The sequence below is a fragment of the Scyliorhinus canicula genome, chromosome 7 (genome assembly GCF_902713615.1).
Source record: "Scyliorhinus canicula chromosome 7, sScyCan1.1, whole genome shotgun sequence".
NCBI lineage: Eukaryota > Metazoa > Chordata > Chondrichthyes > Carcharhiniformes > Scyliorhinidae > Scyliorhinus > Scyliorhinus canicula.
Genome location: NC_052152.1, coordinates 23,799,372 through 23,825,570, shown reverse-complemented (window position 1 = coordinate 23,825,570; position 26,199 = coordinate 23,799,372). Strand labels below are relative to the sequence as shown.

At 42.6% G+C, this 26,199-nt stretch overlaps 1 protein-coding gene across 1 annotated transcript in view; it reads left to right on the top strand.

Annotated features, from left to right (window-relative positions):
• Positions 1-26,199, top strand: part of sim2 (SIM bHLH transcription factor 2) — a 178,602-nt gene that overhangs the window by 28,956 nt on the left and 123,447 nt on the right. The window contains exons 2-3 of the mRNA XM_038801561.1: positions 23,408-23,490; positions 24,034-24,123. Coding sequence (XP_038657489.1) covers positions 23,408-23,490; positions 24,034-24,123 — 173 coding nt within the window. The remainder of the gene's footprint in view (positions 1-23,407; positions 23,491-24,033; positions 24,124-26,199) is intronic.

The following is a 26,199-nucleotide window of genomic DNA, read 5'->3' as shown; positions in this document are numbered from 1 at the left end:
GGTCCGCCCCCCCCCCCCGCCCCCCCTCGGTCTGCCCCCCCCCCCTCAAGGGCGCCGAAGTTCAGCTTGCCCGGGGCGCCAGCAACCCTAGGGCCGGCGCTGCGGCTGCCCAGTGAAGCTGGAGTGCCCATTTAGGAGTTAGTGAGTGGGCACGGTTTAATAAGAAGGTTTCCAAGTGTAGTAGTGAGCGGGAACTGCAGTGAGCTTCTCGACGCTCAACTGGGCGAGGCCATTACCAGTATTAAACGTTAATTGGTCCACTTAACGAGGCCCCGCTTCACATCGCCAGCTGATTCGCCAGGACGGCGTCTGCCAACAATGGGGAGCAGCACTCAAACCAATCCCACAGAGCAAACACCACACAGCTCGCAGCCATGCTACCGAGGAGACCAGCTCCACCATTCGGGGATGCAAACCTGGCCAGATTGTTGGACACGCTGAGTCCAGACCAGATGCCCTGTTCCCCTGAGTGCAGCACAGGATCAACCACAGGGCAGCCAGTGTCGCCTAAGGGGAAGTGAGGGGCTGGTTTAGCACAGTGGGCTAAACAGCTGGCTTGTAAAGCAGAACAAGGCCATCAACGCAGGTTCAATTCCCATACCAGCCTCCCCGAACAGGCGCTGGAATGTGGCGACTAGGGGCTTTTCGCAGTAACTTCATTTCAAGCCTAATTGTGACAATAAGTGATTTTCATTTCATTCATTTCAGCGGCAGTCCACTTGGGGAGGGTCACCAGGACGGCCGACACCCAGTGCCGCAAGAAGATAAATTACCTTCACCGGGCCACACGGGTGGGTTGGCCCAGCCCCTGGTACTGGCCCCATGACACCAGCCCCCACCCTCCCTTCCCAATCTAATCGAGGACATCACCCCCTCTGCCAAGCACTGGGAAGATGGCTGCTCACCTCCTTGGATCCCCACAGCATCCATTCCACCGGTTTCACATTTTTCAAAAGGTGCGCCAACCGGCACCACGTAACCACTTCCTGGGGAGGCGGTTAGATCACGGGAGGCTGTTAGAAAGTTGGCCACTCCTGTAAATTGTATGGAGATTGGACTTAAGTGGTGATTATTGGTTTCTTTCTACGACTTGACAGGATCCTGATCTCGCCAACGGGAGTGAGCCGGTCAGATCACAAACTGATCAGCACCCAGCACGGTTCCCGATTTTCCCATCTCCTGCAATCTATCAGCCGTGTCGCACTCGCTCAACCATGCCAGTAAAATCATGCCCCTAGTCTTTTTTTTAAATCTGGCACCTCACAGTCCAATATCTTGACCAACCAGGAGGTCAGGGTAATGTTTGCAATGAATTTGATCGGATTGTGTGACTCGACCAGATGTATAAAATGAGCGGGGGTAGTGAGGAAGTGAAACAGGCATCATTCTGCTGCTAGTAACAAGCATCATTCTGCTGCAATAACAGTAATAAGCATCATTCTGCTGCTATAACAGTAATAAGCATCATTCTGCTGCTACAACAGTAAGCATCATTCTGCTGCTATAACAGTAACCAGCATCATTCTGCTGCTATAGCAGTAATAAGCATCATTCTGCTACTACAACAGTAAGCATCATTCTGCTGCTATAACAGAAACAAGCATCATTCTGCTCCTATAACAGTAACAAGCATCATCCTGCTGCCAGTAACCAGCATCATTCTGCTGCTATAACAGAAACAAGCATCATTCTGCTGCTATAACAGTAACAAGCATCATTCTGCTGCTATAACAGTAATAAGCATCATTCTGCTACTACAACAGTAAGCATCATTCTGCTGCTATAACAGAAACAAGCATCATTCTGCTGCTATAACAGTAATAAGCATCATTCTGCTGCTACAACAATAAGCATCATTCTGCTGCTATAACAGAAACAAGCATCATTCTGCTGCTATAACAGTAACCAGCATCATTCTGCTGCTATAACAGAAACAAGCATCATTCTGCTGCTATAACAGAAACAAGTATCATTCTGCTGCTATAACAGTAACAAGCATCATTCTGCTGCTGTAACAGAAACAAGCATCATTCTGCTGCTGTAACAGAAACAAGCATCATTCTGCTGCTATAACAGAAACAAGCATCATTCTGCTGCTATAACAGTAACAAGCATCATTCTGCTGCTATAACAGTAACAAGCATCATTCTGCTGCTGTAACAGAAACAAGTATCATTCTGCTGCTATAACAGTAACAAGCATCATTCTGCTGCTGTAACAGAAACAAGCATCATTCTGCTGCTATAACAGTAGCAGGCATCATTCTGCTGCTATAACAGTAACAATCATCATTCTGCTGCTATAACAGAAACCAGCATCATTCTGCTGCTATAACAGAAACAAACATCATTCTGCTGCTATAACAAAAACAAGCATCATTCTGCTGCTATAACAGTAACAAACATCATTCTGCTGCTATAACAGTAACAAGAATCATTCTGCTGCGATAACAGAAACAAACATCATTCTGCTGCTGTAACAGTAACAAGCATCATTCTGCTGCTATAACAGAAACAAGCATCATTCTGCTGCTATAACAGTAACAAGCATCATTCTGCTGCTATAACAGAAACAAGCATCATTCAGCTGCTATAACAGTAACCAGCATCATTCTGCTGCTACAACAGTAACAAGCATCATTCTGCTGCTGTAACAGTAACAAGCATCATTCTGCTGCTATAACAGAAGCGAGCATCATTCTGCTGCTATAACAGTAACAAGCATCATTCTGCTGCTGTAACAGTAACCAGCATCATTCTGCTGCTATAATAGTAACAAGCATCATTCTGCTGCTACAACAGTAAGCATCATTCTGCTACTGTAACAGTAACCAGCATCATTCTGCTGCTACAACAGTAAGCATCATTCTGCTGCTGTAACAGTAACCAGCATCATTCTGCTGCTATAACGGAAACAAACATCATTCTGCTGCTATAACAGTAACAAGCATCATTCTGCTGCTATAACAGTAACAAGCATCATTCTGCTGCTGTAACAGAAACCAGCATTATTCTGCTGCTGTAACAGAAACAAGCATAATTCTGCTGCTATAACAGTAACAAGCATCATTCTGCTGCTATAATAGTAACAAGCATCATTCTGCTTCTGTAACAGAAACCAGCATTATTCTGCTGCTGTAACAGTAACAAGCATCATTCTGCTGCTATAACAGTAACAAGCATCATTCTGCTGCTGTAACAGAAACCAGCATTATTCTGCTGCTGTAACAGAAACAAGCATAATTCTGCTGCTATAACAGTAACAAGCATCATTCTGCTGCTACAACAGTAACCAGCATCATTCTGCTGCTATAACAGTAACAAGCATCATTCTGCTGCTACAACAGTAAGAGGCATCATTCTGCTGCTGTAACAGAAACAAGCCTCATTCTGCTGCTATAACATTAAGCGTCATTCTGCTGCTATAACAGTAACAAGCATCATTCTGCTGCTATAACAGGAAAACGCATCATTCTGCTGCTATAACAGTAACACGCATCATTCTGCTGCTATAACAGTAACACGCATCATTCTGCTGCTATAACTGTAACAAGCATCATTCTGCTGCTGTAACAGAAACAAGCATCTTTCTGCTGCTATAACAGAAACAAGCATCATTCTGCTGCTATAACAAAAACAAGCATCATTCTGCTGCTATAACAAAAACAAGCATCATTCTGCTGCTATAACAGTTACAAGCATCATTCTGCTGCTATCACAGTAACAAGCATCATTCTGCTGCTATAACAGTAAAAAGCATAATTCTGCTGCTATAACAGTAACCAGCATCATTCTGCTGCGAGAACAGTAACAAGCATCATTCTGCTGCTGTAACTGTAACAAGCATCTGTCTGCTGCTATAACAGAAACACGCATCATTCTGCTGCTATAACAGTAACACGCATCATTCTGCTGCGAGAACCGAAACAAGCATCATTCTGCTGCTGTAACAGAAACAAGCATCATTCTGCTGCTGTAACAGTGACAAGCATCATTCTGCTGCTCTAGCAGAAACAAGCATCATTCTACTGCTGTAACAGTAACAAGCATCATTCTGCTGCTCTAACAGTAACAAGCATCATTCTGCTGCTCTAACAGAAACAAGCATCTTTCTGCTGCAATCACAGTAACAAGCATCATTCTGCTGCTATAACAGTAACAAGCATCATTCTGCTGCTGTAACAGTAACAAGCATCATTCTGCTGCTGTAACAGTAACAAGCATCATTCTGCTGCTATCACAGTAACAAGCATCATTCTGCTGCTATAACAGTAACACGCATCATTCTGCTGCTATAACAGTAACAAGCATCATTCTGCTGCTATAACAGTAACAAGCATTATTCTGCTGCTATAACAGTAACCAGCATCATTCTGCTGCTTTCACAGAAACAAACATAATTCTGCTGCTATAACAGTAACAAGCATCATTCTGCTGCTATAACAGAAAACAGCATCATTCTGCTGCTATAACAAAAACAAGCATCATTCTGCTGCTATAACAGTAATAAGCATCATTCTGCTGCTTTCACAGAAACAAACATAATTCTGCTGCTATAACAGTAACAAGCATCATTCTGCTGCTATAACAGAAACAAGCATCATTCTGCTGCTATAACAAAAACAAGCATCATTCTGCTGCTATAACAGAAACAAACATCATTCTGCTGCTATAACAAAAACAAGCATCATTCTGCTGCTATAACAGTAACCAGCATCATTCTGCTGCTACAACAGTAACAAGCATCATTCTGCTGCTATAACAATAACAAGCATCATTCTGCTGCTACAACAGTAACAAGCATCATTCTGCTGCTACAACAGTAAGCATCATTCTGCTGCTATAACAGAAACAAGCATCATTCTGCTGCTACAACAGTAACAAGCATCATTCTGCTGCTACAACAGTAAGCATCATTCTGCTGCTATAACAGTAACAAGCATCATTCTGCTGCTACAACAGTAACAAGCATCATTCTGCTGCTACAACAGTAAGCATCATTCTGCTGCTATAACAGTAACAGGCATCATTCTGCTGCTACAACAGAAACAAGCATCTTTCTGCTGCAATCACAGTAACAAGCATCATTCTGCTGCTATAACAGTAACAAGCATCATTCTGCTACTGTAACAGTAACCAGCATCATTCTGCTGCTACAACAGTAAGCATCATTCTGCTGCTGTAACAGTAACCAGCATCATTCTGCTGCTATAACAGTAACGGGCATCATTCTGCTGCTTTAACAGTAACCAGCATCATTCTGCTGCTATAACTGTAACGGGCATCATTCTGCTGCTTTAACAGTAACCAGAATCATTCTGCTGCTATAACGGAAACAAACATCATTCTGCTGCTATAACAGTAACAAGCATCATTCTGCTGCTATAACAGTAACAAGCATCATTCTGCTGCTGTAACAGAAACCAGCATTATTCTGCTGCTGTAACAGAAACAAGCATAATTCTGCTGCTATAACAGTAACAAGCATCATTCTGCTGCTATAATAGTAACAAGCATCATTCTGCTTCTGTAACAGAAACCAGCATTATTCTGCTGCTGTAACGGTAACAAGCATCATTCTGCTGCTATAACAGTAACAAGCATCATTCTGCTGCTGTAACAGAAACCAGCATTATTCTGCTGGTGTAACAGAAACAAGCATAATTCTGCTGCTATAACAGTAACAAGCATCATTCTGCTGCTACAACAGTAACCAGCATCATTCTGCTGCTATAACAGTAACAAGCATCATTCTGCTGCTACAACAGTAAGAGGCATCATTCTGCTGCTGTAACAGAAACAAGCCTCATTCTGCTGCTATAACATTAAGCGTCATTCTGCTGCTATAACAGTAACAAGCATCATTCTGCTGCTATAACAGGAAAACGCATCATTCTGCTGCTATAACAGTAACACGCATCATTCTGCTGCTATAACAGTAACACGCATCATTCTGCTGCTATAACTGTAACAAGCATCATTCTGCTGCTGTAACAGAAACAAGCATCTTTCTGCTGCTATAACAGAAACAAGCATCATTCTGCTGCTATAACAAAAACAAGCATCATTCTGCTGCTATAACAGTTACAAGCATCATTCTGCTGCTATCACAGTAACAAGCATCATTCTGCTGCTATAACAGTAAAAAGCATCATTCTGCTGCTATAACAGTAACCAGCATCATTCTGCTGCGAGAACAGTAACAAGCATCATTCTGCTGCTGTAACTGTAACAAGCATCTTTCTGCTGCTATAACAGAAACACGCATCATTCTGCTGCTGTAACAGAAACAAGCATCATTCTGCTGCTATAACAGTAACAAGCATCATTCTGCTGCGAGAACAGTAACAAGCATCATTCTGCTGCTGTAACAGAAACAAGCATCATTCTGCTGCTATAACAGTAACAAGCATCATTCTGCTGCGAGAACAGAAACAAGCATCATTCTGCTGCTGTAACAGTGACAAGCATCATTCTGCTGCTCTAGCAGAAACAAGCATCATTCTACTGCTGTAACAGTAACAAGCATCATTCTGCTGCTCTAACAGTAACAAGCATCATTCTGCTGCTCTAACAGAAACAAGCATCTTTCTGCTGCAATCACAGTAACAAGCATCATTCTGCTGCTATAACAGTAACAAGCATCATTCTGCTGCTGTAACAGTAACAAGCATCATTCTGCTGCTGTAACAGTAACAAGCATCATTCTGCTGCTATCACAGTAACAAGCATCATTCTGCTGCTATAACAGTAACACGCATCATTCTGCTGCTATAACAGTAACAAGCATCATTCTGCTGCTATAACAGTAACACGCATCATTCTGCTGCTATAACAGTAACAAGCATCATTCTGCTGCTATAACAGTAACAAGCATTATTCTGCTGCTATAACAGTAACCAGCATCATTCTGCTGCTTTCACAGAAACAAACATAATTCTGCTGCTATAACAAAAACAAGCATCATTCTGCTGCTATAACAGAAACAAACATCATTCTGCTGCTATAACAAAAACAAGCATCATTCTGCTGCTATAACAGAAACAAACATCATTCTGCTGCTATAACAAAAACAAGCATCATTCTGCTGCTATAACAGAAACAAACATCATTCTGCTGCTATAACAGTAACAAGCATCATTCTGCTGCTACAACAGTAACAAGCATCATTCTGCTGCTACAACAGAAACAAGCCTCATTCTGCTGCTATAACAGCAACATGATGTGGAGATGCCGGCGTTGGACTGGGGTGAGCACAGTAAGAAGTCTTACAACACCAGGTTAAAGTCCAACAGGTTTGTTTCAAACACGAGCTTTCGGAGCACGGCTCCTTCTTCAGGTGAATTCACCTGAAGAAGGAGCCGTGCTCCGAAAGCTCGTGTTTGAAACAAACCTGTTGGACTTTAACCTGGTGTTGTAAGACTTCTTACTGTATAACAGCAACAAGCATCATTCTGCTGCTGTAACTGTAACAAGCATCATTCTGCTGCTATAAAAGAAACAAGCATCATTCCGCTGCTGTAACTGTAACAAGCATCATTCTGCTGCTATAACAGTAACAAGCATCATTCTGCTGCTATCACAGTAACAAGCATCATTCTGCTGCTATAACAGTAAAAAGCATCATTCTGCTGCTATAAGAGTCACAAACATCATTCTGCTGCTATAACAAAAACAAGCATCATTCTGCTGCTATCACAGTAACGAGCATCATTCTGCTGCGAGAACAGTAACAAGCATCATTCTGCTGCTGTAACAGAAACAAGCATCATTCTGGTGCTATAACAGTAACAGGCATCATTCTGCTGCTATAACAGAAACAAGCATCTTTCTGCTGCTATAACAGTAACAAGCATCATTCTGCTGCTATAACAGAAACAAGCATCATTCTGCTGCTGTAACAGTAACAAGCATCATTCTGCTGCTTTCACAGTAACAAGCATCATTCTGCTGCTATAACAGTAACAAGCATCATTCTGCTGCTATAACAGTAACAAGCATCATTCTGCTGCTTTCACAGTAACAAGCATCATTCTGCTGCTATAACAGTAACAAGCATCATTCTGCTGCTATAACAGTAACAAGCATCATTCTGCTGCTTTAACAGAAACCAGCATTTTTCTGCTGCTAGAACTGTAACAAGCATCATTCTGCTGCTGTAACATTAACAAGCATCATTCTGCTGCTCTAACAGAAACAAGCATCATTCTGTTACTCTAACAGAAACAAGCATCATTCTGCTGCTGTAACAGTAACAAGCATCATTCTGCTGCTGTAACAGTAACAAGCATCATTCTGCTGCTATCACAGTAACAAGCATCATTCTGCTGCTATAACAGTAACACGCATCATTCTGCTGCTATAACAGTAACAAGCATCATTCTGCTGCTATAACAGTAACACGCATCATTCTGCTGCTATAACAGTAACAAGCATCATTCTGCTGCTATAACAGTAACAAGCATTATTCTGCTGCTATAACAGTAACCAGCATCATTCTGCTGCTTTCACAGAAACAAACATAATTCTGCTGCTATAACAGTAACAAGCATCATTCTGCTGCTATAACAGAAAACAGCATCATTCTGCTGCTATAACAAAAACAAGCATCATTCTGCTGCTATAACAGTAATAAGCATCATTCTGCTGCTTTCACAGAAACAAACATAATTCTGCTGCTATAACAGTAACAAGCATCATTCTGCTGCTATAACAGAAACAAGCATCATTCTGCTGCGATAACAAAAACAAGCATCATTCTGCTGCTATAACAGAAACAAACATCATTCTGCTGCTATAACAAAAACAAGCATCATTCTGCTGCTATAACAGAAACAAGCATCATTCTGCTGCTATAACAGTAACCAGCATCATTCTGCTGCTACAACAGTAACAAGCATCATTCTGCTGCTATAACAATAACAAGCATCATTCTGCTGCTACAACAGTAACAAGCATCATTCTGCTGCTACAACAGTAAGCATCATTCTGCTGCTATAACAGAAACAAGCATCATTCTGCTGCTACAACAGTAACAAGCATCATTCTGCTGCTACAACAGTAAGCATCATTCTGCTGCTATAACAGTAACAAGCATCATTCTGCTGCTATAACAGTAACAAGCATCATTCTGCTGCTACAACAGTAAGCATCATTCTGCTGCTATAACAGTAACAGGCATCATTCTGCTGCTACAACAGAAACAAGCATCTTTCTGCTGCAATCACAGTAACAAGCATCATTCTGCTGCTATAACAGTAACAAGCATCATTCTGCTACTGTAACAGTAACCAGCATCATTCTGCTGCTACAACAGTAAGCATCATTCTGCTGCTGTAACAGTAACCAGCATCATTCTGCTGCTATAACAGTAACGGGCATCATTCTGCTGCTTTAACAGTAACCAGCATCATTCTGCTGCTATAACTGTAACGGGCATCATTCTGCTGCTTTAACAGTAACCAGAATCATTCTGCTGCTATAACGGAAACAAACATCATTCTGCTGCTATAACAGTAACAAGCATCATTCTGCTGCTATAACAGTAACAAGCATCATTCTGCTGCTGTAACAGAAACCAGCATTATTCTGCTGCTGTAACAGAAACAAGCATAATTCTGCTGCTATAACAGTAACAAGCATCATTCTGCTGCTATAATAGTAACAAGCATCATTCTGCTTCTGTAACAGAAACCAGCATTATTCTGCTGCTGTAACAGTAACAAGCATCATTCTGCTGCTATAACAGTAACAAGCATCATTCTGCTGCTGTAACAGAAACCAGCATTATTCTGCTGCTGTAACAGAAACAAGCATAATTCTGCTGCTATAACAGTAACAAGCATCATTCTGCTGCTACAACAGTAACCAGCATCATTCTGCTGCTATAACAGTAACAAGCATCATTCTGCTGCTACAACAGTAAGAGGCATCATTCTGCTGCTGTAACAGAAACAAGCCTCATTCTGCTGCTATAACATTAAGCGTCATTCTGCTGCTATAACAGTAACAAGCATCATTCTGCTGCTATAACAGGAAAACGCATCATTCTGCTGCTATAACAGTAACACGCATCATTCTGCTGCTATAACAGTAACACGCATCATTCTGCTGCTATAACTGTAACAAGCATCATTCTGCTGCTGTAACAGAAACAAGCATCTTTCTGCTGCTATAACAGAAACAAGCATCATTCTGCTGCTATAACAAAAACAAGCATCATTCTGCTGCTATAACAGTTACAAGCATCATTCTGCTGCTATCACAGTAACAAGCATCATTCTGCTACTATAACAGTAAAAAGCATCATTCTGCTGCTATAACAGTAACCAGCATCATTCTGCTGCGAGAACAGTAACAAGCATCATTCTGCTGCTGTAACTGTAACAAGCATCTTTCTGCTGCTATAACAGAAACACGCATCATTCTGCTGCTGTAACAGAAACAAGCATCATTCTGCTGCTATAACAGTAACAAGCATCATTCTGCTGCGAGAACAGTAACAAGCATCATTCTGCTGCTGTAACAGAAACAAGCATCATTCTGCTGCTATAACAGTAACAAGCATCATTCTGCTGCGAGAACAGAAACAAGCATCATTCTGCTGCTGTAACAGTGACAAGCATCATTCTGCTGCTCTAGCAGAAACAAGCATCATTCTACTGCTGTAACAGTAACAAGCATCATTCTGCTGCTCTAACAGTAACAAGCATCATTCTGCTGCTCTAACAGAAACAAGCATCTTTCTGCTGCAATCACAGTAACAAGCATCATTCTGCTGCTATAACAGTAACAAGCATCATTCTGCTGCTGTAACAGTAACAAGCATCATTCTGCTGCTGTAACAGTAACAAGCATCATTCTGCTGCTATCACAGTAACAAGCATCATTCTGCTGCTATAACAGTAACACGCATCATTCTGCTGCTATAACAGTAACAAGCATCATTCTGCTGCTATAACAGTAACACGCATCATTCTGCTGCTATAACAGTAACAAGCATCATTCTGCTGCTATAACAGTAACAAGCATTATTCTGCTGCTATAACAGTAACCAGCATCATTCTGCTGCTTTCACAGAAACAAACATAATTCTGCTGCTATAACAGTAACAAGCATCATTCTGCTGCTATAACAGAAACCAGCATCATTCTGCTGCTATAACAAAAACAAGCATCATTCTGCTGCTATAACAAAAACAAGCATCATTCTGCTGCTATAACAGTTACAAGCATCATTCTGCTGCTATCACAGTAACCATCATCATTCTGCTACTATAACAGTAAAAAGCATCATTCTGCTGCTATAACAGTAACCAGCATCATTCTGCTGCGAGAACAGTAACAAGCATCATTCTGCTGCTGTAACTGTAACAAGCATCTTTCTGCTGCTATAACAGAAACACGCATCATTCTGCTGCTGTAACAGAAACAAGCATCATTCTGCTGCTATAACAGTAACAAGCATCATTCTGCTGCGAGAACAGTAACAAGCATCATTCTGCTGCTGTAACAGAAACAAGCATCATTCTGCTGCTATAACAGTAACAAGCATCATTCTGCTGCGAGAACAGAAACAAGCATCATTCTGCTGCTGTAACAGTGACAAGCATCATTCTGCTGCTCTAGCAGAAACAAGCATCATTCTACTGCTGTAACAGTAACAAGCATCATTCTGCTGCTCTAACAGTAACAAGCATCATTCTGCTGCTCTAACAGAAACAAGCATCTTTCTGCTGCAATCACAGTAACAAGCATCATTCTGCTGCTATAACAGTAACAAGCATCATTCTGCTGCTGTAACAGTAACAAGCATCATTCTGCTGCTGTAACAGTAACAAGCATCATTCTGCTGCTATCACAGTAACAAGCATCATTCTGCTGCTATAACAGTAACACGCATCATTCTGCTGCTATAACAGTAACAAGCATCATTCTGCTGCTATAACAGTAACACGCATCATTCTGCTGCTATAACAGTAACAAGCATCATTCTGCTGCTATAACAGTAACAAGCATTATTCTGCTGCTATAACAGTAACCAGCATCATTCTGCTGCTTTCACAGAAACAAACATAATTCTGCTGCTATAACAGTAACAAGCATCATTCTGCTGCTATAACAGAAACCAGCATCATTCTGCTGCTATAACAAAAACAAGCATCATTCTGCTGCTATAACAGTAATAAGCATCATTCTGCTGCTTTCACAGAAACAAACATAATTCTGCTGCTATAACAGTAACAAGCATCATTCTGCTGCTATAACAGAAACAAGCATCATTCTGCTGCTATAACAAAAACAAGCATCATTCTGCTGCTATAACAGAAACAAACATCATTCTGCTGCTATAACAAAAACAAGCATCATTCTGCTGCTATAACAGAAACAAACATCATTCTGCTGCTATAACAGTAACAAGCATCATTCTGCTGCTACAACAGTAACAAGCATCATTCTGCTGCTACAACAGAAACAAGCCTCATTCTGCTGCTATAACAGCAACATGATGTGGAGATGCCGGCGTTGGACTGGGGTGAGCACAGTAAGAAGTCTTACAACACCAGGTTAAAGTCCAACAGGTTTGTTTCAAACACGAGCTTTCGGAGCACGGCTCCTTCTTCAGGTGAATTCACCTGAAGAAGGAGCCGTGCTCCGAAAGCTCGTGTTTGAAACAAACCTGTTGGACTTTAACCTGGTGTTGTAAGACTTCTTACTGTATAACAGCAACAAGCATCATTCTGCTGCTGTAACTGTAACAAGCATCATTCTGCTGCTATAAAAGAAACAAGCATCATTCCGCTGCTGTAACTGTAACAAGCATCATTCTGCTGCTATAACAGTAACAAGCATCATTCTGCTGCTATCACAGTAACAAGCATCATTCTGCTGCTATAACAGTAAAAAGCATCATTCTGCTGCTATAAGAGTCACAAACATCATTCTGCTGCTATAACAAAAACAAGCATCATTCTGCTGCTATCACAGTAACGAGCATCATTCTGCTGCGAGAACAGTAACAAGCATCATTCTGCTGCTGTAACAGAAACAAGCATCATTCTGGTGCTATAACAGTAACAGGCATCATTCTGCTGCTATAACAGAAACAAGCATCTTTCTGCTGCTATAACAGTAACAAGCATCATTCTGCTGCTATAACAGAAACAAGCATCATTCTGCTGCTGTAACAGTAACAAGCATCATTCTGCTGCTTTAACAGTAACAAGCATCATTCTGCTGCTATAACAGTAACAAGCATCATTCTGCTGCTATAACAGTAACAAGCATCATTCTGCTGCTTTCACAGTAACAAGCATCATTCTGCTGCTATAACAGTAACAAGCATCATTCTGCTGCTATAACAGTAACAAGCATCATTCTGCTGCTTTAACAGAAACCAGCATTTTTCTGCTGCTAGAACTGTAACAAGCATCATTCTGCTGCTGTAACATTAACAAGCATCATTCTGCTGCTCTAACAGAAACAAGCATCATTCTGTTACTCTAACAGAAACAAGCATCATTCTGCTGCTATAACAGTAACAAGCATCATTCTGCTGCTATAACAGTAACCAGCATCATTCTGCTGCTATAACTGTAACAAGCATCATTCTGCTGCTGTAACAGTAACAAGCATCATTCTGCTGCTCTAACAGAAACAAGCATCATTCTGTTACTCTAACAGAAACAAGCATCATTCTGCTGCTATAACAGTAACACGCATCATTCTGCTGCTATAACAGTAACCAGCATCATTCTGCTGCTCTAACAGAAACAAGCATCATTCTGCTGCTCTAACAGAAACAAGCATCATTCTGTTACTCTAACAGTAACAAGCATCATTCTGCTGCTACAACAGTAACAAGCATCATTCTGCTGCTACAACAGAAACAAGCCTCATTCTGCTGCTATAACAGCAACATGATGTGGAGATGCCGGCGTTGGACTGGGGTGAGCACAGTAAGAAGTCTTACAACACCAGGTTAAAGTCCAACAGGTTTGTTTCAAACACGAGCTTTCGGAGCACGGCTCCTTCTTCAGGTGAATTCACCTGAAGAAGGAGCCGTGCTCCGAAAGCTCGTGTTTGAAACAAACCTGTTGGACTTTAACCTGGTGTTGTAAGACTTCTTACTGTATAACAGCAACAAGCATCATTCTGCTGCTGTAACTGTAACAAGCATCATTCTGCTGCTATAAAAGAAACAAGCATCATTCCGCTGCTGTAACTGTAACAAGCATCATTCTGCTGCTATAACAGTAACAAGCATCATTCTGCTGCTATCACAGTAACAAGCATCATTCTGCTGCTATAACAGTAAAAAGCATCATTCTGCTGCTATAAGAGTCACAAACATCATTCTGCTGCTATAACAAAAACAAGCATCATTCTGCTGCTATCACAGTAACGAGCATCATTCTGCTGCGAGAACAGTAACAAGCATCATTCTGCTGCTGTAACAGAAACAAGCATCATTCTGGTGCTATAACAGTAACAGGCATCATTCTGCTGCTATAACAGAAACAAGCATCTTTCTGCTGCTATAACAGTAACAAGCATCATTCTGCTGCTATAACAGAAACAAGCATCATTCTGCTGCTGTAACAGTAACAAGCATCATTCTGCTGCTTTCACAGTAACAAGCATCATTCTGCTGCTATAACAGTAACAAGCATCATTCTGCTGCTATAACAGTAACAAGCATCATTCTGCTGCTTTAACAGAAACCAGCATTTTTCTGCTGCTAGAACTGTAACAAGCATCATTCTGCTGCTGTAACATTAACAAGCATCATTCTGCTGCTCTAACAGAAACAAGCATCATTCTGTTACTCTAACAGAAACAAGCATCATTCTGCTGCTGTAACAGTAACAAGCATCATTCTGCTGCTGTAACAGTAACAAGCATCATTCTGCTGCTATCACAGTAACAAGCATCATTCTGCTGCTATAACAGTAACACGCATCATTCTGCTGCTATAACAGTAACAAGCATCATTCTGCTGCTATAACAGTAACACGCATCATTCTGCTGCTATAACAGTAACAAGCATCATTCTGCTGCTATAACAGTAACAAGCATTATTCTGCTGCTATAACAGTAACCAGCATCATTCTGCTGCTTTCACAGAAACAAACATAATTCTGCTGCTATAACAGTAACAAGCATCATTCTGCTGCTATAACAGAAAACAGCATCATTCTGCTGCTATAACAAAAACAAGCATCATTCTGCTGCTATAACAGTAATAAGCATCATTCTGCTGCTTTCACAGAAACAAACATAATTCTGCTGCTATAACAGTAACAAGCATCATTCTGCTGCTATAACAGAAACAAGCATCATTCTGCTGCTATAACAAAAACAAGCATCATTCTGCTGCTATAACAGAAACAAACATCATTCTGCTGCTATAACAAAAACAAGCATCATTCTGCTGCTATAACAGAAACAAGCATCATTCTGCTGCTATAACAGTAACCAGCATCATTCTGCTTCTACAACAGTAACAAGCATCATTCTGCTGCTATAACAATAACAAGCATCATTCTGCTGCTACAACAGTAACAAGCATCATTCTGCTGCTACAACAGTAAGCATCATTCTGCTGCTATAACAGAAACAAGCATCATTCTGCTGCTACAACAGTAACAAGCATCATTCTGCTGCTACAACAGTAAGCATCATTCTGCTGCTATAACAGTAACAAGCATCATTCTGCTGCTACAACAGTAACAAGCATCATTCTGCTGCTACAACAGTAAGCATCATTCTGCTGCTATAACAGTAACAGGCATCATTCTGCTGCTACAACAGAAACAAGCATCTTTCTGCTGCAATCACAGTAACAAGCATCATTCTGCTGCTATAACAGTAACAAGCATCATTCTGCTACTGTAACAGTAACCAGCATCATTCTGCTGCTACAACAGTAAGCATCATTCTGCTGCTGTAACAGTAACCAGCATCATTCTGCTGCTATAACAGTAACGGGCATCATTCTGCTGCTTTAACAGTAACCAGCATCATTCTGCTGCTATAACTGTAACGGGCATCATTCTGCTGCTTTAACAGTAACCAGAATCATTCTGCTGCTATAACGGAAACAAACATCATTCTGCTGCTATAACAGTAACAAGCATCATTCTGCTGCTATAACAGTAACAAGCATCATTCTGCTGCTGTAACAGAAACCAGCATTATTCTGCTGCTGTAACAGAAACAAGCATAATTCTGCTGCTATAACAGTAACAAGCATCATTCTGCTGCTATAATAGTAACAAGCATCATTCTGCTTCTGTAACAGAAACCAGCATTATTCTGCTGCTGTAACAGTAACAAGCATCATTCTGCTGCTATAACAGTAACAAGCATCATTCTGCTGCTGTAACAGAAACCAGCATTATTCTGCTGCTGTAACAGAAACAAGCATAATTCTGCTGCTATAACAGTAACAAGCATCATTCTGCTGCTACAACAGTAACCAGCATCATTCTGCTGCTATAACAGTAACAAGCATCATTCTGCTGCTACAACAGTAAGAGGCATCATTCTGCTGCTGTAACAGAAACAAGCCTCATTCTGCTGCTATAACATTAAGCGTCATTCTGCTGCTATAACAGTAACAAGCATCATTCTGCTGCTATAACAGGAAAACGCATCATTCTGCTGCTATAACAGTAACACGCATCATTCTGCTGCTATAACAGTAACACGCATCATTCTGCTGCTATAACTGTAACAAGCATCATTCTGCTGCTGTAACAGAAACAAGCATCTTTCTGCTGCTATAACAGAAACAAGCATCATTCTGCTGCTATAACAAAAACAAGCATCATTCTGCTGCTATAACAGTTACAAGCATCATTCTGCTGCTATCACAGTAACAAGCATCATTCTGCTACTATAACAGTAAAAAGCATCATTCTGCTGCTATAACAGTAACCAGCATCATTCTGCTGCGAGAACAGTAACAAGCATCATTCTGCTGCTGTAACTGTAACAAGCATCTTTCTGCTGCTATAACAGAAACACGCATCATTCTGCTGCTGTAACAGAAACAAGCATCATTCTGCTGCTATAACAGTAACAAGCATCATTCTGCTGCTATAACAGTAACAAGCATCATTCTGCTGCGAGAACAGTAACAAGCATCATTCTGCTGCTGTAACAGAAACAAGCATCATTCTGCTGCTATAACAGTAACAAGCATCATTCTGCTGCGAGAACAGAAACAAGCATCATTCTGCTGCTGTAACAGTGACAAGCATCATTCTGCTGCTCTAGCAGAAACAAGCATCATTCTACTGCTGTAACAGTAACAAGCATCATTCTGCTGCTCTAACAGTAACAAGCATCATTCTGCTGCTCTAACAGAAACAAGCATCTTTCTGCTGCAATCACAGTAACAAGCATCATTCTGCTGCTATAACAGTAACAAGCATCATTCTGCTGCTGTAACAGTAACAAGCATCATTCTGCTGCTGTAACAGTAACAAGCATCATTCTGCTGCTATCACAGTAACAAGCATCATTCTGCTGCTATAACAGTAACACGCATCATTCTGCTGCTATAACAGTAACAAGCATCATTCTGCTGCTATAACAGTAACACGCATCATTCTGCTGCTATAACAGTAACAAGCATCATTCTGCTGCTATAACAGTAACAAGCATTATTCTGCTGCTATAACAGTAACCAGCATCATTCTGCTGCTTTCACAGAAACAAACATAATTCTGCTGCTATAACAGTAACAAGCATCATTCTGCTGCTATAACAGAAACCAGCATCATTCTGCTGCTATAACAAAAACAAGCATCATTCTGCTGCTATAACAGTAATAAGCATCATTCTGCTGCTTTCACAGAAACAAACATAATTCTGCTGCTATAACAGTAACAAGCATCATTCTGCTGCTATAACAGAAACAAGCATCATTCTGCTGCTATAACAAAAACAAGCATCATTCTGCTGCTATAACAGAAACAAACATCATTCTGCTGCTATAACAAAAACAAGCATCATTCTGCTGCTATAACAGAAACAAACATCATTCTGCTGCTATAACAGTAACAAGCATCATTCTGCTGCTACAACAGTAACAAGCATCATTCTGCTGCTACAACAGAAACAAGCCTCATTCTGCTGCTATAACAGCAACATGATGTGGAGATGCCGGCGTTGGACTGGGGTGAGCACAGTAAGAAGTCTTACAACACCAGGTTAAAGTCCAACAGGTTTGTTTCAAACACGAGCTTTCGGAGCACGGCTCCTTCTTCAGGTGAATTCACCTGAAGAAGGAGCCGTGCTCCGAAAGCTCGTGTTTGAAACAAACCTGTTGGACTTTAACCTGGTGTTGTAAGACTTCTTACTGTATAACAGCAACAAGCATCATTCTGCTGCTGTAACTGTAACAAGCATCATTCTGCTGCTATAAAAGAAACAAGCATCATTCCGCTGCTGTAACTGTAACAAGCATCATTCTGCTGCTATAACAGTAACAAGCATCATTCTGCTGCTATCACAGTAACAAGCATCATTCTGCTGCTATAACAGTAAAAAGCATCATTCTGCTGCTATAAGAGTCACAAACATCATTCTGCTGCTATAACAAAAACAAGCATCATTCTGCTGCTATCACAGTAACGAGCATCATTCTGCTGCGAGAACAGTAACAAGCATCATTCTGCTGCTGTAACAGAAACAAGCATCATTCTGGTGCTATAACAGTAACAGGCATCATTCTGCTGCTATAACAGAAACAAGCATCTTTCTGCTGCTATAACAGTAACAAGCATCATTCTGCTGCTATAACAGAAACAAGCATCATTCTGCTGCTGTAACAGTAACAAGCATCATTCTGCTGCTTTCACAGTAACAAGCATCATTCTGCTGCTATAACAGTAACAAGCATCATTCTGCTGCTATAACAGTAACAAGCATCATTCTGCTGCTTTCACAGTAACAAGCATCATTCTGCTGCTATAACAGTAACAAGCATCATTCTGCTGCTATAACAGTAACAAGCATCATTCTGCTGCTTTAACAGAAACCAGCATTTTTCTGCTGCTAGAACTGTAACAAGCATCATTCTGCTGCTGTAACATTAACAAGCATCATTCTGCTGCTCTAACAGAAACAAGCATCATTCTGTTACTCTAACAGAAACAAGCATCATTCTGCTGCTATAACAGTAACAAGCATCATTCTGCTGCTATAACAGTAACCAGCATCATTCTGCTGCTATAACTGTAACAAGCATCATTCTGCTGCTGTAACAGTAACAAGCATCATTCTGCTGCTCTAACAGAAACAAGCATCATTCTGTTACTCTAACAGAAACAAGCATCATTCTGCTGCTATAACAGTAACATGCATCATTCTGCTGCTATAACAGTAACCAGCATCATTCTGCTGCTATAACTGTAACAAGCATCATTCTGCTGCTATAACAGAAACAAGCATCATTCAGCTGCTATAACAGTAACAAGCATCATTCTGCTGCTCTAACAGAAACAAGCATCATTCTGCTGCTATAACAGTAACAAGCATCATTCTGCTGCTATAACAGTAACAAGCATCATTCTGCTGCTGTAACAGTAACAAGCATCATTCTGCTGCTATAACAGTAACCAGCATCATTCTGCTGCTATAACTGTAACAAGCATCATTCTGCTGCTATAACAGAAACAAGCATCATTCAGCTGCTATAACAGTAACAAGCATCATTCTGCTGCTCTAACAGAAACAAGCATCATTCTGCTGCTATAACAGAAACAAGCATCATTCTGCTGCTATAACAGTAACAAGCATCATTCTGCTGCTATCACAGAAACAAGTATTAATCTGCTTCTGTAACAACTGTAAATGATTTTATGTCAAAACTGGGTTAAATTTGGTGTGAGGTGTGACTACATAGTAGCAAACAATATCTGGTCCACATCAGAAACGACATTCCAGAAACACATCATTACTCCATGTACACCGCAAGTAATTCATAAAAATCAGTGTTCCTCAAATTTTTTTTCCGGGGACCCATTTTTACCAACTGGCCATCCTTCAGGACCCAACGCGGCCAACCTTCGGGACCCACGCCATCCGACCTTCATGACCCACGCCGGCCGACCTGCGCGACCCATGCCGTCCGACCTTCATGACCCACGCCGGCCGACCTGCGCGACCCATGCCGTCCGACCTTCATGTCCCACGCCATCCGACCTTCATGTCCCACGCCGTCCGACCTTCATGACCCACGCCGGCCGACATGCGTGACCCACCATTTTCTCTTACCTTGTTTGCTGCTGACAAAAATGGAGGAAATGGTTTTGGGTCCCTTTGGCCCCAATGGTCCCTTTGGCCCCCCCGAACTTGAAAAAAAAGGCTACCACCATATGAAAAAAAATGTGGACGGACTGCACATGCATGCCCAATCATCGGTGCGCATGCGCATCGTTTTGCGCATGCGCACTGATGATCAGGCACGCATGCGCAGTGCAGCAGAATTTTTTTAATCTGTTCCTCGCCCTTTTGAAGGCCACTTGCAGCCGGCATTGTTAAAAGCCGGCTGCTGCGGCTGTTGCATGTGGATTTGCCGCATCGGGAGCGCTGCCACGGGCGGCTCTGCACCGTCCCGACACCTGCCTGCGACCCACCTCCGAGTTTGACAATGCCTACATTAGCACACTGCACACTCACAGATCCACATACACAATGCATTACCACAGATCCTAGCGTACACATCCACTATATTAACATAGCCTCTATCCATACCCACACAAACACAAATATATGCACTAAAGTCAGCAGAGAAACTGAGAAATCAGGAGCAGGTGTCAGCCATTGAGCTCCTTGGTGCCTGTTCCGACATTCAGTCAGATCAAAGCTGACCTGGCTGTGATCTCAACTTCATTTTCCTATCTGCCCCCTCCCATAACCCTTGACCTCCTCACCCCCATACCATCCAGTCCCTCTATTTTAATAACATGATGCTTTTCAATTCCTCCCATCTGAGTGGAGCTGACATTTTCCCCACATTATAATTCATTTGCCAAAGATTTACTCACTCCCTTGAATTAAGTAAACGCTTCTGAAGAAATGAGTAAGAAGTCTTACAGCACCAGGTTAAAGTCCAACAGGTTTGTTTCAAATCACTAGCTTTCAGAGCACTGCTCCTTCCTCAGGTGGATTCCTCTGAGGAAGGAGCAGTGCTTCAAAAGCTAGTGATTTGAAACAAACCTGTTGGACTTTAACCTGCTGTTGTAAGACCCCAGTCCAACGCTGGCATCTCCACATCATGGCTACCATTGACACCGCAAACTGCTGGCTCAAAGTGGAGAGGATCACCAAGAAGATCACGCATATAGACACTGACATTAAGTTTCTACAAAGGTGCAAGAAAGCAGACACGATCCCAAAAGGGCTACAGATTACACACCCACTCAAGTCGACCTACAACAAAGACTAAACTGATAGACTCTGCCGTCGCACCTCTCTCACACTCCTCAACCACCTCGTACACCAACTCTACAGCAGACGCCACAACCTGGAAACCAAGATAGAGGCCATATTCTCAACTTATGCTCAGGACGCAGCAGACCAGCTGCGGAAAACGACCAAACGGATGAGACAATGATACTATGCCGCCTCTGTGCACACCAAGAACAGGAAGCTTGAGAAACTCGGCATCATCACCAGCAGCAACCAAGCCTCCCCTGGTACCACAGTAGAAATCAATACAGGGAAATCTATTGTCAACTTGTCAGACTACACCCTTCAACCCGATGTAATTGAAGTCCTCAGCAGAGGGCTCAATTTCTGCACCACCACCAAAATGGACCCCATCAGTCTTGCGACAGACACGGAGGAATTCATCAGGCGAATGAGGCTCCAGGAATTCTTCCACAGACCCCAAGAGGCCAACAGTGAACCCAATGAGACAGCCAATGAACCGGAACAGCAGACCGTAATATCTGAGGTGCAGCAACTGAAGAGGAAAGAGTCGAATTGGACCCCTCCGGAAGGCCACTGCCCGAGACTTGACATGTATGCTCAAGCCGTCAGGTGTCATGTCAATGCCAGATTCATCAGTCGCATTCACAACACAGCCCCAAACGTCAACCAAGCACAACGCAACGCCATCCACGTTCTCAAGACCAACCGCAACATCGTCATCAAACCAGCAGACAAAGGAGGGGCCACCGTCATACTGAACTGAACGTACTACTGCAAATAAGTGTTGTGACAACTCAACAACCAGGAACACTACAGAGAGTTACCTGCAGATCCGACCAAGGAACACACCCGCCAACTCAACAAACTGATCAAGACCTAGGAAAAAAGATTCACCTGAGGAAGGAGCAGTGCTCTGAAAGCTAGTTATTTGAAACAAACTTGTTGGACTTTAACCTGGTGTTGTAAGACTTCTTACAGTCCAACGCCGACATCTCCACATCATGGCTAAAGAAAAGACTAGGCAAACTAAATCAGTTAAAACAAAAATACTGCCTGCATGCGTTTCAACACATAACTCCGCACCTGCACCAAGACCCATCCATACTTCATTCACAAGCACAATGAGAGCGACTTGCATTCATGTAGCGCCTTTCACGATCTCAGGATGTCACAAAGCCCTGTATATGATAGAGTCATTGTAATGTCGGAAAGTTGCGCACAGCAAGATCCCACAAACGATACTGTGACAATGACCAGATAACCTGTCGTTAGTGATGTTGGCTGAGGGACAGAACATGGCCAAGCACACGGTGGACATCTGTCCTTCTCTCCTCTGCAATAGGACCAATAGGACCATGGGGCCCTTTACGTCCACCCTTGAGGGGCGTACGGCATTTTCTTTTAACGTCTTATCCAAAAGACACCCCCTACGACAATGCAGTATCCTCTTGGTGCTCCATTGGAATATCAGCCCAGATTTATTCTGCTCAGGTACCGGGACTGAAATTTGAACTTGCAACCTTCTGACAGGAGAGTGAAGAGCCTTGGCGATTCACAAGACATTTCACGCCCACTGCAATACACATTAACACACAAAGGAACCACACGAACACCCACATAACACAAGCTTATCTCACAGCAACTTTGGACATTCCGTGACAGCCGCCAGCAAAGTGACAATTATTTAGAAAGTAAAGTGAAAATGCGTTCTTAAAGTTTGGAACGCGGAGGGTTTCTGTTTCTGCTGTGTCAGTAAACAATATAAAGAAACTATTTGAAAGAAACACATTCCCCAAAGATTGTTTAATTCAGAAGGATTTCCTGGTTAGTAATTATGTCAGAAGCATTCTTCGTGAAACATTCAGCTTCTGTCAGCTCAATATGGCAGTTCATTATCAGCTGTTAACAACTGGTTTGGTTTGGAAGTTGCTCATACCCTTGCTGTTATTTCCCATTCAGGTCTGGGAGACGCCTGGGGACAGTGTAGTCGCGTGAGTCCTTTGGACAACATGGCCAGAGAATTGGGATCCCATTTACTTCAGGTAAAGGAACTTCTTAACGAGACGGACGCGCACCGGTTCCAGACAGACTTGTTGGAGGTCAAACGCGGGGCAGAGAAATTGACAAAAGATCAATATCACTGTGCGCCACCCGTATGGGCACAACCCTCAATTTAATAGGAAACACGCACTTCACACAGCATCCCTGCCGTGCAGAAGAAGGCCATTCGGCCCATCGCGTCTGCACCGACCCTCCGAAAGAGCACCCTATCTTGGTCCATTCCCCTATCCACCCTGTCTTATCCCGGCCACCCCACCTAACCTGCACATCCCTGCACACTAAGGGGCAAGTCAACCTGGTCAATCCACCCAACCTGCACACCTTTGGGCATCGCTTTACATTATAACCCTGCGGTTAACCCCTTTGCATTGGGACAGTCTGCCTGAGACTTGTTAAACTTAAGGTGCCGAGCGTTGTGTTGGGAAGGGGGGAGGGGGTGAAAGTGTGTGATTAAAGTCACGATCGTTACTGTGAAATGTACAGACTTACGGGTGTTTCCCCCTTTATTTTTGTGTGTTTTACAGACTCTGGATGGCTTTGTTTTTGTAGTCGCGTCTGACGGTAAAATCATGTACATATCGGAAACGGCATCAGTGCATCTGGGACTGTCTCAGGTAAGAAATGACATCCTCGAGACACACACAGGGCCTGCATGGGCTCGATGGGCCAAACGGCCTCCTTCTGTGCCATAAATGACTCTCTGACTTCCAGTGATGCTATTCGATGGCCAGGCCTTCAACAAGGTGCAGACAGGAATACAAAATGCCCACGTGTAAAGAGCGAATGGAGTTGATTCCGGGTACACAGCAGATTTCACAAACCTGCTTGAGAAAGGTCACAGAGGGCAACAGGTATGTGAGGGGGGCAAACAGCAATCGGACAAAAAGGGACAGGGTTATTCTGGAGAAGGCGATGTCTCAAACAGCAGTCCCTGTCTCAAACATCATTAACTGATCACACCAGCGCTGGATCTGCAGTCACTCGTTAGGGGATTATTTTTAAAGAAAAGGGAGACTAAAAGAGGAAAATCCCAAAAGAATACGAAACTCTTGGAATCCCCTCCCTAATCCCGGCCGCCTCTCTAACTCTCTCCTTAAACGCCTTCTTAAAACGTACATTTGGCCAGGCGTTTGGTGCTCCGCCCGAATACCATCTGATGTGAATAGCTCCGGTTTTGCCTCGGTAAAGGTCCCGATCAAGAGCCTTTGGGCATTTCAGGAGGTTAAAGGCGCTAGATAAATGCAAGTTGCCTTGTCCAAGTGTGTGTGTGTATCACAGAGAGCGATCATTGGAATCCCCACAATCTTGGAAATAGCCATATCTAGATTAAAGTTGGTTTTTGAAACAAGTCCCCCAGCTCAAACGTGAACTGTTGCCCCACTTTCCGACAGGCCATCACAACCTGGCTGCATTGGGCGTATTTATTGCACTCTCCACCTTTTGGAGGACAGGGAGCAGTGGGACAGTGTGAGAGGTGGTACTGTAGGCTGAGCAGAGATGCCTGGACACCACCTGAACCGGCTCATTGAGTTGGAAAGGGAGTATCTTGAAAGAAGCGCCGAGGGGCGATGCCTTACACAAACACATCTCTCATTCTCTGAGAATTCGAACAGGAACAAGCCGCCAGCCTTCCAGCTCTTACACACTGAAGCCACACTGTCGCAGACTTAACTCAAGTATGTGCATCTTTTCAGCAGATGTCCTGCTCACTCGCCACTAATCTCCACGGCCGTTTACAGACTAAAAACCGTGCCTCGATATTTGACAATGCGGGATTAATCCTGCAACCGCACACTGTAGTCTGTGAAGTATTTCTCTGGGGGGTTTTTTCTCTCTCTCTCATCAGTTCTCCTCGCTTTTTTCCCTCCTCATTTTTTTTTGTGTTGTTGCTTTTAAAAAAAAATTGGTTCCTAATCTGATCGGTTGACCCACTGAACAAAACAATTTGTACACTAGCTGCTAAGCCGCGACCTGTCCAATCTTTATTCTGACCCTCAGATTTAGAAATGAAGGATCAAAGTGTTCCTTTACTTTTCACATGTTAATGTGATCTGCGGGTTTTAGTTCCAAACCCAACCCGTTCTCAGCACCTCTGTCTGCGAGAAATCTTAACCGTCTCCAGCCAGCCGGTCAAGGCATGTAGTTGTACCTCATTCAAATAACCCCATCTTCTGCTATATCGCAATCTGTCTCTCTATCCTTTACGTTTTGATGATTTGTTCTCATGTAAATTTCAATGATGGCACAGGGCATTATTTTCTACATTCCCTTTTTCCATTAAAATCAATCAGTAGTTATTAATATAACGACTAATGTTTCCCTTTTTATCAACCGTCACCAAACCACGGTAGCATTGTGGCTAGCACAATTGCTTCACAGCTCCAGGGTCCCAGGTTCGATTCCGGCTTGGGTCACTGTCTGTGCGGAGTCTGCACATCCTCCCCGTGTCTGCGTGGGTTTCCTCCGGGTGCTCCGGTTTCCTCCCACAGTCCAAAGATGTGCAGGTTAGGTGGATCGGCCATGATAAATTGCCCTTAGTGTCGAAAATTGCCCTTAGTGTTGGGTGGGGTTACTGGGTTATGGGGATAGGGTGGAGGTGTTGACCTTGGATAGGGTGCTCTTTCCAAGAGCCGGTGCAGACTCGATGGGCCGAATGGCCTCCCTCTGCACTGTAAATTCTATGAAAATTC